The sequence below is a fragment of the Carcharodon carcharias genome, chromosome 13 (genome assembly GCF_017639515.1).
Source record: "Carcharodon carcharias isolate sCarCar2 chromosome 13, sCarCar2.pri, whole genome shotgun sequence".
Classification (NCBI taxonomy): Eukaryota; Metazoa; Chordata; class Chondrichthyes; order Lamniformes; family Lamnidae; genus Carcharodon; species Carcharodon carcharias.
The window spans coordinates 126,751,841-126,769,617 of NC_054479.1; the positions used below are offsets into that span (position 1 = coordinate 126,751,841).

At 39.2% G+C, this 17,777-nt stretch overlaps 1 protein-coding gene across 1 annotated transcript in view; it reads right to left on the reverse strand.

Annotated features, from left to right (window-relative positions):
• snd1 (staphylococcal nuclease and tudor domain containing 1) overlaps window positions 1-17,777 on the reverse strand; it is a 946,160-nt gene that overhangs the window by 804,436 nt on the left and 123,947 nt on the right. Inside the window, exon 11 of the mRNA XM_041202041.1 lies at window positions 3,773-3,859. Coding sequence (XP_041057975.1) covers window positions 3,773-3,859 — 87 coding nt within the window. The remainder of the gene's footprint in view (window positions 1-3,772; window positions 3,860-17,777) is intronic.

Consider the following 17,777-nt stretch of genomic DNA (forward strand, 5'->3'; position numbering starts at 1 on the left):
TGAAGTTATACAGTTGTATATTTTACTCTGACAGTTTTGATATAAGGCACTAAAACTTTTAATTATTAAGTTTCCTGTTTAAAAAAAGAGGCAATGTACAAGAACAATGCATTGCCTACTTACAGGCTGGGCAAGATAAGGATGCACAAACACAGATCCCTTAGCCCGTTCTATCATTCAATTATGCTGGTCTGTACTTCAACACCATTTCCTTGCCTTTTCTCCATATCTCTCAAAAACCTATCAAAGTTTGTCCACTCCAGCCCTAAATTTTAATTGAACAGAATCCACACTTTTTTTAAGAAAGAAGAGTTCCAGATGTCCACTTTAACTCCACTAAAAAAGTACTTCCTATTTATGACCCTTTGTTCTGGATTTTCCCACCAGATGGGATTGTTTTTATATATCTACTCTATCGAATTCCTGACTCATTTTTAAAAAAACCTTGATTAGGTCACCCTCAACTTTCTCCATTCAAGAGTATACAGGCCAATTTTATGCAATCCGTCTTTATCATGTAAATCTTTCAAACTCTGGTATCATTCTAGTAAAAATGCAGTTTCCCTTCCAACAGGCTCGTTGTCCAAACTGAACGTGGTACACCACTCTGCCCAAGGCCCTGTACAACTGATGCATCCTTTCCTCATTTTTGTATTTCAAACTGCTTGAGCTGATGGCAAATGTTCCATTAGCCTTATTGCTTATTTTTTTTGTACCTGTGCGCTAGTGATCTGTATTTGTGGGCAAACAAATCTTTGCTTCTCCACAGCTTAGTCTCACTCTATTAAGAAAATATTCTAATTTGGTTTTTACGGATCCAAAGTGGCTGGTCTCACTCTTTCACCTATTGGATTTTACTTCAACTGCTTTCAAGCACCTATCAACATAAGATAGCTTTCCAATTGAAAAATTGTTTTTAAGCATCTGATTTCCTCATTTTTATTGCAGAAAGGTCAGCTAATGTAGTACATTTTCTTAACAGCAATTGCAAGAAGATTTATTTATATCATATATATGCATATACATATACTAGTTTTACATGTTTGAGGCTGTCACAGACTCAGACTGATGGACAATTGTCATCCTGTTTTTTTCCCCCAGGAGGCCACTGTAGAGGTGGATCAGTTTTGTTGTGCCTGTGCTTTCCATCTGGCATCAGCCTGCAACACTGTGAGAACTGTTAAATGTTTGTTTTCTGTTTGCACTGGTAATGACTGCTTCACTAAACAATAAAAAAGTGTTTTTTCAGAAAATTAGTCAAATAGTTAAATCAAGAATGCTGTTTGTTTTTAAAAAAGACCAACACTTCTTGTTAGAAAAGGGAAAAGTCAGTTCTCGGTGGAGTTACTGAACCAATGTCTTGAGGAGGGGGCATTAGGTAATTCTATTCACACAGTTAGAGAGGGCCAGATTGCTGAAGCTCCATCTCACAGGTTAATTCAGCACTCATGATCAAGCCCTGCAGCTCCCAGCCACTTTCCATGATGAAATCATCAACGCCTACTGGTTAAGCAAAAATATTCAGTGTTATCAGCTGTTTCAATGGATAAAATAGCTCTCTTGCCAAGAATGAAGCAGCTGATGACACTGCATATTTTTGTTTAAACAGTAGGCATTTATGAATTCATCAAGGCAAATGTCTTTGAGGAGTTATTGCAACATTGACACAAGAACAGCAACAAGAAATGGATCAGACATGATCAAGGTGGATGCAATCTCTCTGGCGTCAGTCCATCTCCTCACTGAAAAATGCAATGCTAAAGATAAATAATTTATGGGAACATATACTTAGAAATACAAAACTATGGTTTAACAATTCATTTTCACAGTTCAGGAGCCTAGACCTACTCCAATTGGTGGCAAACCGTGCAGTACACATTAAGCAAGCATTGTCTGAATCCACTCAAATAAAATGCCTATGTCTGTAATCCTATTACAGAGGTATAGCACAACCAGCTTTGAATGACTGAAGAAAAAAGTTTTTAGTGATGCAATTAATGTTGAACAGGGAATATTTAGACCCTTTTTAGTTAGCATAAACCGCAAGTCAAGAGACACAGGGGTAGCAGTGAGTAATACGTTTTCCTCTCTGCTCATTGCAAAGGCAGTAAATTAATTTAAATGCTTAATTTGGGAATGCACTCCATTTCAACATTTAACCAAAACCACCTTTGTCAGAAGTCCAGAAACACATGCACTTAATTGTGAAATTGAGGAATTGCAACCAGTACATTAGTGCACTGTGTAGAAGTCTGTTGCTTCATTATCCAGGGCAGGGGTGGCTGAACTGTAGTCCATGAGTCATATACAGCTCTTGAACCTTGACAATAAAACTCAAAGCTCCCAGATGATTCTATTCAAGTTAGATTTCTAACTCACTTGTTTAATATAATTGAATTTTATGAGCCCATGGCTGCCCTTTGTGCTGTTGTCTCACTGATGGAAACATGCTAAACCTGAACACAAGAACTGTTAGTATCCTCTACACGAGAAACTGCAAACAAAAATTAAAACTTTGAACATGGCCCAAACAGCGCCACAAAATACACTCAAACAGCCCATCAGGGAAAAAGAAGTTTGCCAATGAAGATTATTAACTTCTAGCCACAGGAATTTCTTAAGATACTATATTTCTTCACCTGCAAAGGCAATTAATCATCCATCCAAGACCATGGGAGCTGGAATGACAATCCTAAATCCTGAGCTGTGCACCTTTGCCTTGACTTCTTTGTCGCTAAGGTTTTAATCATCTGTTTAGCTTCTTCTCATTTTTATGTTAAAATCCCTTCATGGTGAAAAGGCTCAAAGGACTGACTGGCCCACTACTATTCCTATGCTCCTTCCTAATTCTTATCTTTGTATTTTCTTCCTACCCTACAACCCACAGAATTTTCTGTTCCTCTGGCTTCCTGAGCACCGAACCCCCACTCTGGCATCGGTTTCCCTGTCTTCAGGGCACACACACAAAAATTTGCCTCCCGAAATTGCACTCTCAACACCTCGTCCAACTCCTGTTAAGATACAACTTGACCAAGCTCCAGATCATCTCCTAAATCCCCTCCAATTCTACGATCATCTTTTCCTTAAATCTCTGCAAGGTACCATGAGACACTTTTTGCAAATTAAGGGTGGTATATAAATGAAGTTCTTGTTGAAGTATTCCACAAAATTTCAGAGTGCATTTTAAAAAGCCATGATTCAATAAATTACACAACATAATCTAGCCACAGTACTGTCACCTTAGTTGCAGCCAGAATACAAAAATACTGAATATCTGTGCAACACCATACAGTTCACATTTTGAGAAACAGTATAATACCATATATTAATTAGATGGCATATTAATTTGGAGCAACTGTACATGCCTGGCTAAGAATCCATAACCCAGACTTACATGTGAAGAATAATCACATTGGTTAAGCACCAGAGGATGATGCCTGACACCTAGAGAATCATTCATCAAGAGTCACAATAAAGAGATGCATTATAAGGGGGGTGCAAAAGAAGGCGAGAAACAATTTATGTAGCATTCACTCGTATTTTGCTTCATGGGCTACTGCTCTTCCTGAGCCTGGGTATTGGCAAATTAATTAAATCCATGGTGGTGGGTAGCGGTTGGAAGAGAATAACATCCCAAAGAATGCTTTGAAAAGGAGGTTCTGGACATAGCCCACTATATCGTTCATGTGGCTATATCAGTATTATAAATGCCCGGCGCAAAATACATTTCAACGGTTAGTTATCGATTGAGAGGAATCTTTTCTGGGCTTACCTTTTTGCCAATCAACTTCTTCCGTAGAAATTCTCGGGCCTCAAACATGTAAGGAATGTCATAGAGAGGTCGCAGTTTCCTTCGATCCTAAGGATAAAACGAAAGCAAAGAAAAACCTAGTTAAATCATTGAAGGATAACTGAAGAGCAGATGGGTAGCTATTTGAACAATCTCATCAATAGGAACTGTATAACGAAATGGCATAAAATAGTTCTTCTCGTCAGATCAAAATTGTAGACTACAGAAGTTTAATGAACTTTGACTCTTAGGATCTCATTACTTAAAAATATGACCTCTCAAATGCATTAAAATTATTGTTATTCAACACAGATGTAGCAAGTAGTGATTATTTGGTCTGCACTGGGACTGAGTTTTATTATTGAAAATCACTATTTGAGTCAGATACACCAATAAAACTAAATTGATATGCTATGCCAATGGCCAAATGATATCTGTTTTCTCTACTCTTCTTTCAGCACAAGTAGGAAACTTTCATGAGCAACATCCTTTTATAGAAAGGGAGATCATGGCATAGCACATATGAAATATAAACAAGGTATATAGTAAGGAAGCAAAAAGGGAGATTAAGAATGTTAAAGGGGGCTATGAAGAAGGTCAACAGTCAACATGAGGGCAAATAGTAAATACTGTCATAAACACAAATGATAGTTTTTTTTCCAAATCAAGCACCATCTAGTTTTTGAGATGGAGGGAAATGCACAATCAGCATTTTGCTTCAGTGGTCCACAGAAAACAGAACTATAGGAGTAGCTGAGGAGAATGTGGAAGAACCACTGGAGATTAACTGAAACACACCTATAAAGTTATTGGTACCAGAAGTTGAAAAACCATCAGGTCTATACAGTACCCAACACAAAATACTTAAAAGTAGTTTGCGAAGGAAATAGCAGAGGCACTAACTATAATTTTACAAAATTTGAAAGGGGAGTAATGCTAAAGAGTTTTAAAAAAGCAACATATTACATCCATTTTTTAAAAAAGGAAATGCACGTATTTATTGTGCACCTTTCATGATCTCCAGGCATCACAAAGCACTTCAGAGCCAATGAAGTACTTCTGCATAACACATAATACCAAGTACTTCTGCATACTACATAATACCAAGATGGTGCAGCATTCCCTCACAACTGCACTGAATTGTCAGCTTAAATGATGCGTTAATGTGCCTGATGTGTGGCTTTGAGCAACGTTCTGACTTGGAGGCACAGTGCTGAGTGAAGATTGACACTTGATTTAAGCATATGCTAAATCAGAGTTGGATAACATAGACTTGTACGTTGCAGGCAGTGCTCGACTAACATTTGTATTTTATTCTAAGGGAATCTCAGCGTATGGTGAAATGGAATGCAAATGTTGCATCCATAAACTTTGAAGGCATTAACAAAAGGCATAAAGTAGTCAATAGAGTGGTAACTAACGGTTAGAAAGCAAGCATTGGGGTAATTGGATATTATTCAGATTGACGAGATATGGGTAGTGTCATGTCCCAGGGATCTGTGCTTGAACATAGGAATAGGAGTAAGCCATTTAGTCCCTTAAGCTTGTTCCTCCATTCAATGAGATCATGGCTGATTTGTGACGTAACTCCATATACCTACCTTTGCTCCATATTCCAAACTTCTACCATCCCTTGTGTGTGGGATGTTTCCCAATTTCACTCCTCTAATATTTAGACCATGCCCCCTAGGCCTAGATTCCCTAATCAGTGGAAATAGTTTTGTTCTATCTACCCTAATCAGCAGAAATAGTTATGTTCTATCTACCCTATCTGTTCCCCTTAATACCATGAAAAAAATCAAATAATCTTTTAACCTTCTAAATTCCAGGAAATACCACCCTGGTCTCTAAAATCTCACCTCATAATTTAACCCTTTGAGCCCAGGTATAATTTTGGTAATGCTGCACTCCCTCTGAGGCCAATATATCCTTCCTGAGGTATGGTACCCAGACTGCTCACAATACTTCAGGTGTGGTCCAACCAGAGCTGTGTGTAGATGCAGCATGACTTCTAACCCTGGAAATATTTATTTTCTAGTTATCTAACTATTTTGGAAATAGGCACAAAAGGAATTACATCAAAGTTTGTTGAAAAGTTTGAGTAAAGCTGTGAGAAAGAATGCAGGAGAACAGGATAGAATGGAGTTAGGTGGAGGTCACTAACAAAGAAAATTATGAAAGATTTGAGTGTAAACTGTAAGGGTCTGCATTTAATATTTGGCAATCAGTAACAAAGACATTGACTGAAGATAACTAGCAGAACTAAAGTGAACGATTTTCTTCTTCCTCAGAGGGTCACTAGGATATAGAATGCTTTAACACAAGTAGCTGCTGAAGCAAAGATTACTCATGTAAAAAGGAACTGAATAAGCAAAAAGAAATAGGATATGGAAATTGTATGATTACATTGCTTGAGGTGAAGAACTAGTGTTAACACTAGCAACATGAGTGTAATGGGCACCTCTTGTGTTGTGATTGTGATTTAAAAGTCCCCTCCAACACTATCATAGTTTCCACTATAACGACACTATAGCAGCATTAATATGGCATATCAGCTCCATTTTCCTTTTACAGTCCTGCTTGATAGAACTAAGTAGGAACAAGTAATCAGGCAAGAAAGGAGATAAAGTAACAAGAATAAGCCATTTAAGGACAGAGGTTTTAAAAATCTAAAGGTTCTCCAATCCAATCGCTCTCCAAAAACTAAATACTCAATTAAAATAGACAATACACAACCAGCTGGTTGGCACCTGAAGGGGAAAATGAGTTCTGCCTAAAAACATGGAATAAAATTAATGACTATAACCATCAACATTTCGAAACAGCATACTTATTCTTCTCTTACAAATGATGTCTCAACGTGCTGTGCACTTATAATTTGTTTTTATTATAGAAATCACCTCATTGATTTGAAAATCCAGCACAATGCTGCCTTCCCTCCTTTTAAACATAGCACCAATAAACCAACCTTGAAAAGCATCTCTAAATCTATTTTAACAGTTACAAACCCATTCAACATAAAAATATAACAAAGAGGCATATGTTTTAACTGACATCAGTTAGCAACATAATTCCACCAACAATCTGAGTTTGATGCTCCAAGCAGGGTATTATTTCTGCTAACCAACCTGGGCTGTTAATTTCATAGGTGGGTAGGCTAAGTAAATTTCAGCTAGACCTGGTTTCCGGCCAGCAATGCAGCTTTGCACAACGTGAAGATTTCACACTGTTGTCACGCTACTTGTGAGAAAATCATGTTTTAAAACAAAACATCAACTGCACAACTGTTATCAACACAAAAAATTGATAATCATGTGTTTGCTTTGAAAATATACTTCCTTCGTTGGTTGTGAAGCACATTGAGACATCCTGTGGTTGTGAAAGGCACTATATGAAAGCAAGTCTTTCTTTGCAGCACATTCAAAATGCTAATTTTGACATTCTTTCTTTAATGTTGAAAAGGATGTCAGTGCTATGCTCGTTGATCAAGTATTTGCAGGTCAGCTCTAACAAATGACGTTCCCTCTGCACTGGCCCAACAAGCACACTCTGGTCAGATGCTTTGAAAAGATGTTTTGAACCCAACCATTCAGGAGCACTCGGTATGCTTTCAGAGTAACACTAACACGAACAAACAAAATGTTCAGATCCTTTGGTCTATAGCAATGTCTGTAGTTTTACTTGGACATCACAGATACACTACCAGGGATGTTATCATATCTGTACAAGCCATGAGCTTGACCAGGTAACAACTTTGAAGAGGAATCAACTCCTAGATTTATGGTCAGCTCAGGAGTCCAAAGACCTAAGAAAATTCCCCATGCTACTCTATGAAGTAAAGAAAGGAATAGGACATGAAGATTAGTTCCAAAAAAAAAAATCAGAGTCACCTATCCTTAATAAAAATATCATCTCTAATCACTATAGTCTCCAAGCTGAATTACCATGACACTTTCTTCTAAATTGATCTGGTAGCAAGCCCTGAGCAAAATGGATACAAAAATGTGTCATAATATCTCTTATCACTCAATTTGGCAGCTCCATGTTGAGTTAGGGTCACTCTGCTACTTCACCCAGGTGGTCATTCTTCATAAAAACAAAAAAACTGCGGATGCTGGAAATCCAAAACAAAAACAGAATTACCTGGAAAAACTCAGCAGGTCTGGCAGCATCGGCGGAGAAGAAAAGAGTTGACGTTTCGAGTCCTCATGACCCTTCGACAGAACTTGCGTGAACTTTCACGCAAGTTCTGTCGAAGGGTCATGAGGACTCGAAACGTCAACTCTTTTCTTCTCTGCCGATGCTGCCAGACCTGCTGAGTTTTTCCAGGTAATTCTGTTTTTGTTTTGGTCATTCTTCATATTTGTCAGCAAGCTATTTGAGCCAAGCCTAATCTTATCCTCACTTCTTGAGTCTAGGTGCAGATGCCCTTAAGAGGTGAACAGGTACTGTTTGTTCCATTATGGCTAACGTAGATGCAGAATATCATACTTCTGCAAGGTGCTACAATGGGGATCCTCTTAGCTTCACTAGAGAAATCCTGGCCTTAAATATTTTTTTTTATTCCTCCAATGGTGCAATTAACATTTCAGGACCATGACAGGAAAAGAAAGCCAGCCTCACAAAGCATCATACATAAGGATAGAAAGAAAAATCCTTCATAAAGCAGATTTCACGACGTATCGAACTCCAGTTAGATACAAGTGCAACCTCCCATCCAAGTGCTGTAATATAGTAATTTGAATTATGTAGCTTTTAAAACTGAACTCCATGATAAAGATTAAGTTTTTATACCAAGGAATGGAAGCAAATAAGTGAGATGAAATGTTGGTAAGGCCAGGATTGGATCATTTTTGATATAACAAATCGTAGGTGTTTCACCTCTTCTTGTGCTCAGGTCAGAGGTAGCGACCTACGCTCACCATTCTGTTCTCGTGCTTTGGTGCAACTGACACATGTAAATAAGACTTGTCAGAAAACCACTTGCTCACATGTCTGGTCTGTGCCATTATCAACACTGTGACATCTTAGTGCAAGGTGTTACAGCACAACCTTACTGAATCAGACACCGGGGTTACTGAGCAGATCTCATAAAAGCATTCAACACCATCAGCATGGCAGAGTTTTAGATAAAATTGGCTGCCTACCGTAGCTCCTTAGTCTCATTATTCTTTTCATGACAAAATGCATGGTACTGTGCCGTTTGACTATTCCATTTGAAACAGTTTCAAGGTGAAGAAGAATGGAGTGAAGCCGGGTTATGTCCTAGCCCGAACTTTGTTTGGTATTTTCTTCTCCGTGGTCCTGACCTTTACCTTCCCTGCAGATATGGAAGAATACCTGCATGCTAAATCAGACAGCAAGTTCTACAATCTGTTCAGATTAAAATTTTAGACAAAAGCCACAGCACGTCTTGATCAGTGAACTCCTCTACGCTGATGATACCATGCTGGTCACCCACACAGAAACTCAACTAGAAAGACTCATGGATTGTCTTTCCCATGGTTGTAACCTGCTCTCCCTTGCTATGTGGAACAGGGTGTTACATCTTCACCCTTAATCATACTAAACATCACTCCACTGGAAGCGGTTAGCAAATTCTGCTACTTTGGGCCTGGGGTGACAGACAATCTGACTCTTGATGCAGAACCCAACATACACAGAAAAAGCAGCTATCACCTTTGGCCACTCACGAAAAGTATGTGAGAAAACAAACTGACCCTCAGGAGCAAGATGCTGATTTATGAGGCCTGTGTTTACAGCACCTTGATGTACTGCTGTGAATTATGGATGATTTACAGCTACCAAGAAAGGAAGCTCAAGAATTTTCATCTCTGATGCCTGCGGCACTTTCTCGGCTTATCATGGAAGATCAAAATCACAAATGTGACAGCCAGTAGCTACCAAAGCTCTGCTTCAAGGATGCTTGCAAGCATGGCATGAAGGGCCCAAACACAGATTTTCACACGTGGGTGACACCAGTCAACAACAGAGAGAAATGGCATTACCCATGGGCCGGTGGCACCAGCATGACGATCAGTGGCTCAAGCAGCTTGACAGAGGCATCAATGCCAAGTACATCACCGACAACACTACCTGATAACCGCCTTGCATGCAATACTTGTGGTTCTCACGGATTTCAGCCATCAGCAAATGTGCACCATGTGAAACTATTGCATCGCCAATGGATTTTGCTACATATCCATCACCTCATGTAATGGTAGAATGCTGATGGCTTCTTCTGGGAATTAACAGTAAATTGCAAGATTTGCATAAATTCTGGCTCCTCTGCCACCTGGCTTATAAAATCAGGAAAATTTATGTTAGATCAGATAAGAGTTGGAACTCACATTGGCTGCTAATGCTTTAATTCAACAAAGTTCTTGAAGACGATTCTCTCAACAGAAGGGAATCTAAGTGAAATTCTTTCTAACCAACCTCATTAATCAAGGACCATTTTAATTTCAGCATAGGTGCTATTTTATGGGCAGGTTAAGAGTATGTCCTCCTTAGAAAAGAGGTTGAGAGCAGATTTGATAAACTTGTTCGAACTCATGAAGGGTCCAGACAGAAAACTGTTCCTCTATCAGCAGAAGGGTCAGGAACTAGAGGACAGAATTAAAGTGGTTGGGAAAAGAACCAAAGAAAATGAGAAAAATCTTTTTTTTTTTAAACTCAACATGTGATTACAATCTGGTATGCACGACCTGAAAAGATGGCGGAAGCAGATTCAATCGTGGCTGTCAAAAGGGAATTGGAATAGGGTGGGGAGTGGGATTTGCAGAGAACTGACAATGGTCCAACCAGCCCAACAGGTAAAATGGCAACATAGTGGGGGAAGAACAGAGGGAACTGGAAATGCATTGGGTTATATATTGGCTTTTCACCTCCGAGTTCCCATGTTCAAATTCAACCCAGGCTGATATTTCTTTTATCTGTTTCCGATAAAGGTACAACGTGAAATGAACTTGGCGAGTTTCAAAAATAAAAGCAAAGAACTGTGGATGCTGGAAATCCAAAACAAAAACAGAAATTTTTGTCTGTGACATCTTTTGGTTACCTCCACCTATTACTGGCTTCTTGTCCCAACAACATCCCCCCACCCCCCAGCTTATATTTCACCCCTTTCCCATTTTTACTTAGTTCTGTTGAAGGGTCATGAGGACTCGAAACGTCAACTGTGCTCTTCTCCGCCGATGCTGCCAGACCTGCTGAGTTTTTCCAGGTAATTCTGTTTCTGTTTTTGTCTTGGCCAGTTTCAACGTTGTTCCTAGTGAGTATGCCTCCAGTACAAATTTAGTTAACATGACACTATTTGGCAATCTTACTCAAAGGTCAAGGCTGCAACAAACATTACACCAATGCAACAGGGGTTCTTGTGAGGTTAGGGCCGAGGCACATTTCTAGGACAGAATGCTGCAAGCTTTTCTTTAACTCTGGCTGTGCTCTACATGATCCCTGGGTGCCTGAAATACAGAGCTCCAATTCCCAACAATATCCCCCACAAAGCTCCGAAAATTTAGTGAACTCCATTTTCTGTATGCATTTAACAGGGAAAGAGCTAAAATAGCTTAAGATGGTTATTTTTGAGGCTACAGAACATTCCAAGTAGTTGGCATACAAAAAACAAGTTCAAAGAGAACCATGAATTAGATTATTTATTAAGTGCCAAATATTTGTGCAAACAATTTACAGCAATTCTGCCTGACATTTTGCTAAAAGCTGCAAATGGGTAAAGTCAGAAATAATGACTGTTATTAAGTTATTTGTGTACAAAACCTGGAGCAGCTTGCAATCCTTTTGATTACGTCCTCACTCTACCAGTCTAACATTCAAGTACAACTTTGTTCCAGGGGCTCAGAAGAAGCTGTTCGTCTCCTTACTTGCTGGATGATTAATTATTACACGGTGAATGTGACATCTATGATGGAGTGATTTTTCACTGAAAGCCGTCTATTCACAGAGCGCACATTCGCTATGACCTTCCTCCACCGTCACGTCCTCCAAAAAATCCACCCAATAGGACAGTGGTGGTGTGTAGCAGGGGGAGGGGAATGTGTCGGATCAACACACAACCTTCACCGACAGCAGGTAGTCAGGAGAAAACAGATGGCGAAAGAAAATGGCATATCAGGTAAGTCACCTTCCTTTTACCTTAGAGAGAATGAAGACCTAGTTACAAGTAACCTACACTGAAGTTTTTGCCAGAACGCACAGGTGATCTGCCATCAGGCAAACCCTCATCACCTCCTTAGCATACTCTTCACCAACCAAAAACAGGATCAAAAAACTCTAGCAAGGTACTAATGATGTCATACAGTGTCAGATTCCAAATGGATCATACATACAATGTCAATCTGAAGCTTCTGCCCCCAGCAGCAAAAATAACCTGTTTATATCTTCATACCTAGTGTTTTAATACACTGCAGAATGATGGGGAGGAAAAGATGAGGCTGCAGGGGTTGACTTTGTCTCTCAGGACAGATTTCAGTTTTGGGCAGTACCTCTGGGTCCAAGCTTCCCAAGCTTTATTACATTAAACAACCCTCATTTAAACAGACAGGTTTCTTTTCCCCTACTCCTCCCCCTGTGGATTCCCATTTAGAAGCTTCATTCTGCAACCATATACCAACTAAAATTTCAATAACACTTTGGGGACATGTGTACACTCTCGTGCACAATTTTCACTTCAAGAAAAGGAGGAGTTCAATTGTTCAATAATGTTAATTAGGGTTCCAGTGTAAAATTTGAAAAGAGCTCTAAGGAGAGATACGCATTATAGATGCTGACTAAATTATAAAGCAATATTTCAATTCAGTTCTGCAGTAGACATCAAAAATTGTCAGCAAAATTGGAATGTTTAATAAACAGACCTGGAGGCTATTTCAATGTCAGCAATTTCTCTTTACAGTATGGTTTTAACATATAATATAGCAGGAACTGTGCAATAGAAAGAGGGGAGAGGCAGCATATCAAAATGCTGTAAGAACGTGTATTTTTCTGGAGGATCAGGTATATCAAGGTGTACTGTCTTTGCAAAATGCAGTTTCTATGCTGTTGGAAAAAAATAATTTCACTGTTTACATGAAATTAGCTTTGCCAATGGAAGAGAAAATGCAGCTGAATTACTGTACAGGGCATACAAGCCCTGCAGGAGATGGCTTTTACAGCCTAACTAATTACCCTCTTTCCCCCTACCATCACTTCCAATCCCTCTCTCTCTTTATGGCAGCAGTTATGACTGAATGACAGAGCCTGCCCCAATCACTTGAGAATGTACAATTGATGAAAAATACAGGAGCAAAAATGAAACTGCCCACACCTATGCTAGATCATGCACTGAGGCATTGCAGAATGCCTAGTATGGATGCCATCAGAAATGGACAGCTGCAGGCTTTAAACTGCAGACAAGTTCAAGCAGCAGGCAGGTCATCAGTAAGATGGCATGCAGAGGCTGTGTACAGGATTAGGAGGAACACTTTTCAAAAAGAAATCCGAAGCTTTAGTCCACACAGCTCTGATGTACTCTGGAACAAGCAACTCAAGGGGCTGCCACCGAAAGGCTCAAACAGGTCACCAGCCTCTCGGGAACAGAGACACAAGCCCACAGAATTTTAAGCTGGGGGTAAATTATGCAAGAGTGCCCTTCAGAAGCACACTCAAATATGTCACAGTTGCACTTCCTATCTTCAGCAGAAGTTCTCTCTCTCCAACAAGGCATCACATAAAAGCTTTTTTTATTCGTTTGTGGGGTGTGGGCGTCGCTGGGTAGGCCAGCATTTATTGCCCATCCCTAATTGCCATTGTTCAGAGGGCATTTTTTAAAGAGTCAACCACATTGCTGTGGGTCTGGAGTCACATGTAAGCCAGGCCAAGTAAGGACAGATTTCCTTCCCTAAAGGAAGGAGCATTCACTAAATGACATTAGTGAACCAGATGGGTTTTTATGACAATCGACAATGGTTTCATGGTCCATCACTAGACTTTTAATTCCAGTTATTTATGGAATTAAAATTCCATTATCTGCTGTGGTGGGATTCGATCCCAGGTCCTCAGAGCATTTCCCTGGATAATTACCCAATGACAATACCACTTCCCCTAGTGCTTTTGTATTAGTTAAGATTACAGACAACTTGCATCTGTGAGCCGGTTCCAGCATTTAGATTATAAATCCAGCTCCCTAATGCCAGTGTACTGGTGAACCAGTGCAAAAGCAGAGTCTAGCATTGAGATAAGAAAACCAAATTTAGAAGAACAAATGGCAGGAAAAAGATGCAGAAGGCTGGTCTCCCAGAATCTCAATTGAAACTATATCAACACAAAAGCAGTTTAAGTTTTCAAACAAACTTTAATCACCAACTGACTTCCTGTTTATTAAAAAAGGGAATCTTGTTCCGGTTTAATTTTATGTTGATTAAGCCAAACCACCAAGCAAGGCAGTGAGCAGCTTGGCTTTGCACCACTGATTGTATATACATTACAACGTTAATAGACTTATTTATTAGCAATATTATTAGAGCCTAAGAGTTATTAGAACCTCATTAGTGAGGTACAATTAGAAAAGAAAAATCAAGCTGCTTCACTCGAGCATTCATACAAAAACCCGCTTAATCACCTTCATTATCGAACTCTACTCCCTGCTGCCTCCATTTAATTGGAATTTTACCATTTTAACAGGATTTGCATTGGCACAGTTGGTATTGGCAAAGTTAATTGACACTGCTTATGATCTGAAAGAACAGTCTGTTGTCCTAAGGGCCACAAATAGGCAAAAGACATATTTTTCACTATGCATAAAAGCAGAGCAAATTGTTTGAACAACTCCAATTATGAAAACTGTACATCATTTTACAACCAACATTTCCTTCATGCAGAGCCAAAACAATTCGGAGATCCCCAACAATTCCTAGCCTTCCATGAACAGACTAGTGTTTATGTCCAATTAAAACCCGCTAGGCTTGCTACTAGGGTTGACATATAGGGATCTCAAACATTACATGCACTGGGGAAAAAAAAAGGAATGTTTTTTTCTTTTTGCCACGAGACACAAGAAAAACTGGAAGTTTCATGACAAAGAAAACCCTTAGCAATATTTTAGTCACCAGCTCTGATTAGGACTCTATAACAGTGGCAGCAATTGGCAAGTATTCTAATAACCAAATGCCACTCAATTGAAGAAAACAGTCATTCTGAAAAAGTCACAGATTTTATTTTGGTTAAAGTTAATTGAAATGCATAAAAACTGCTACAAAGATTCCAGAATAGGCAGAGACTGCATTCACCCCGCAGGAAAGATTAAAGCGAAACATGACCCCACCCCCAATCTTTTTAAATTGAGAAACATAAAATGACATTTTCAAGCAGGGATGTGCACAAGACATTCTTCTCAGGTTTAGCACCACTAGTCTTCTCTACAGGCAAGGCTTGCATCCCTTACAATCAGGAGTTTACTTTCACTACTCAAATCAGATGATAGATGGCATGGTCCAAAGGCCGAAATGAAATTGCTTCATCACATGAACAGTGGGCTATAATCTCACATGTAACTACGAGCAATTTTATCTTCTGAATGGCAGAACGATGACCAGGCTAGTCAGACAAAGCCAATGAAAGCAGGCCAACCAATTTATTTTGTATATAACGGGTGATCAAACAGTAATGTTTACAATGAGCTTTTAACTTGGTTCACAACACACTAGCAACATTAAAGATAACTATGCACATCACACTACATTAATTAGGAAGCTAAATCTACTTGACCTGTAATTTTCATGCTGGTCAGCACTAAACTGAAACAAAAATTCCCCCAGTTCACTTTGTCTGACCCCCTTTCTCAATCTCTCCATACTACATTCTGATATCATCAGCTTAATATTAAGTCAAAGGCTTGAACTCCAATCACCTCACTCAAATTCCAGTGATGGGGATGGGCATTTGAGCTGTCAATCAAAGATATCAACTTGGATCAGAGCATCCTTTCACAGCCTGTTCAGCCAACCAAACTCCTGCTATGTCAATTAGGAACTCATTCCGATAAGTGTGTGAATAACATTATGAAGTGCTGGAGTATATCTGAACTTCTTGTCAATTGTCTCAAACTAATATTAGGGTAACAGCCTTGATGGCTGGACCATTTTCTTTCAGGAAAATTCTTCAAAATACCCAAGTCCTTTGTTGCATTGCAACCAGCCTTTCCTTTCAAGTTAAAAAAGGCACTGCTGTATTTTTGGGAATTAATGCAGAATCAAATGTGTGAATTTACATCTAAAATACAGTTAAAACTACAAAACCCTACAAAGCAGTCAAAAGTCTCAAAAACATTATAAGTGGTAACCTGACTTAGGCTGCGAGCACTATTTAGAGAACGTGTGTGAAAAAGGATAAACTTTAGTCGAGCTAAAATTAGAATTAGTACACCTAAGCACTCTCACACTCACAGCACCCAACATTAGAATTCAGGCTTCTCCTGATAGTCTCCATTCATGCTCACAGCAAAAAGAAAACATTTGCTATAGATAGGCACACTGTCTCTAGAAAAAAAATGCATATGTCATGGAATAGAATGCTCAAGAATCAGCAACTACGTTTCTTAAAGTTATAAACTGAAGAGATTTACAGGATGCCCACCACAAACTCTAGTCACGCTGAAAGGCAGAGAACACAATGCTGCTAGTTTGAAATATGTGGTCCATTATATTTAAATGAATATGTAAAGAGACAGTAGCAAAACAAAACCAGAGGATAGGACACAGCATTTAAACTTTTGAAAACTAATAGTAAAGCATTTCATTTAACAGACCAGGGTAACCATAATCTCATCACTATTAAGCTAAAATGTTGAAGCAAATGAATTGAAAATATAGCAAAAGAATGTAGTAAATAAACTTGGCTCAGGCAGCTTCATCCACCTCAGATGGTGGGTGATATCCACAACTCATCTAAATGTCCTTCAAAAGGATCCATAGTCTGATTAGCTATACTTCAAATGCTAAGTGGAAGATTCAAAGTTCCACATCCAGGAGAATTTGTTACAATTTAATAGGTAGCATTGGGACAGAATTGTATGTTTTCTCTCCCCAACTAGCATATCACTCCGTTGCAGTACATTGGTAGTGCTGCACTTTTGGAGGTGCCACCTTTCAGGTGAAACATTAAACCAAGGACTTCACTATCCTCTTGGCTGAATCTAAAAGACCCTGCATCACTAGTTTAGGGATATTCATGCACAATTTCCTCTCAAAGCTCATGGAGTGGGGTAGACTGGTAGTAGAATGGACTAATATGGTCTATGAAAAGAAGAGCTTAAAGTGCAAAGAGCTTCAAATCAATTTATTCCCTCAAGTTAAGGCCACACTGGTCTCTGTGCTTTTGTAAATTATAACTTTCCAACTAATAACTTATCAAATGGAGATGGTGATCCCAATCAGATAGTCAAATATTGCCAGGCCTGAAGCGCAATTACAATCCCATGTTCCATCAACCTCCACTCGCAGGCTGTACCACCAATTCAGTAGGAGCAACAGTTAAACAGAGGCTGGAAGCCAAAATCAACAAAAGTGCTACTTAGAGTGACATTGTAAACATGAATCATGACCAGAAATGAAAATGCAAGAAGGAAAAATAGAGGAACTTGCATTTATTACACCTTTCACAACATCAGGGCACCTCAATGCATTTTTAAGTCAATTAAGTACATTTGAATCATAGGCACTCTTGTATTGTAAGAAATGTAGCAGCCAATTTACATGCATCAAGGTCTGACAAACATCAATGAAATAAATGACCAAAATCAGTCTGGTTGAGGGATAAATGTTGGCCAGGAGAGAACTTCCCTGCTCTTCTTCATATTGCTTGTGGGGTCTTTTATATCTGGCTGAGAGGGTAGACGAGGCCTCAGTTTAATGTCTCATCTGAAAGCAGAGTACTGCACTCGGTTGGCTGGATGGCTGGTTTGTGATGCAGACTGACGCCAACAGCGTTGGTTCAA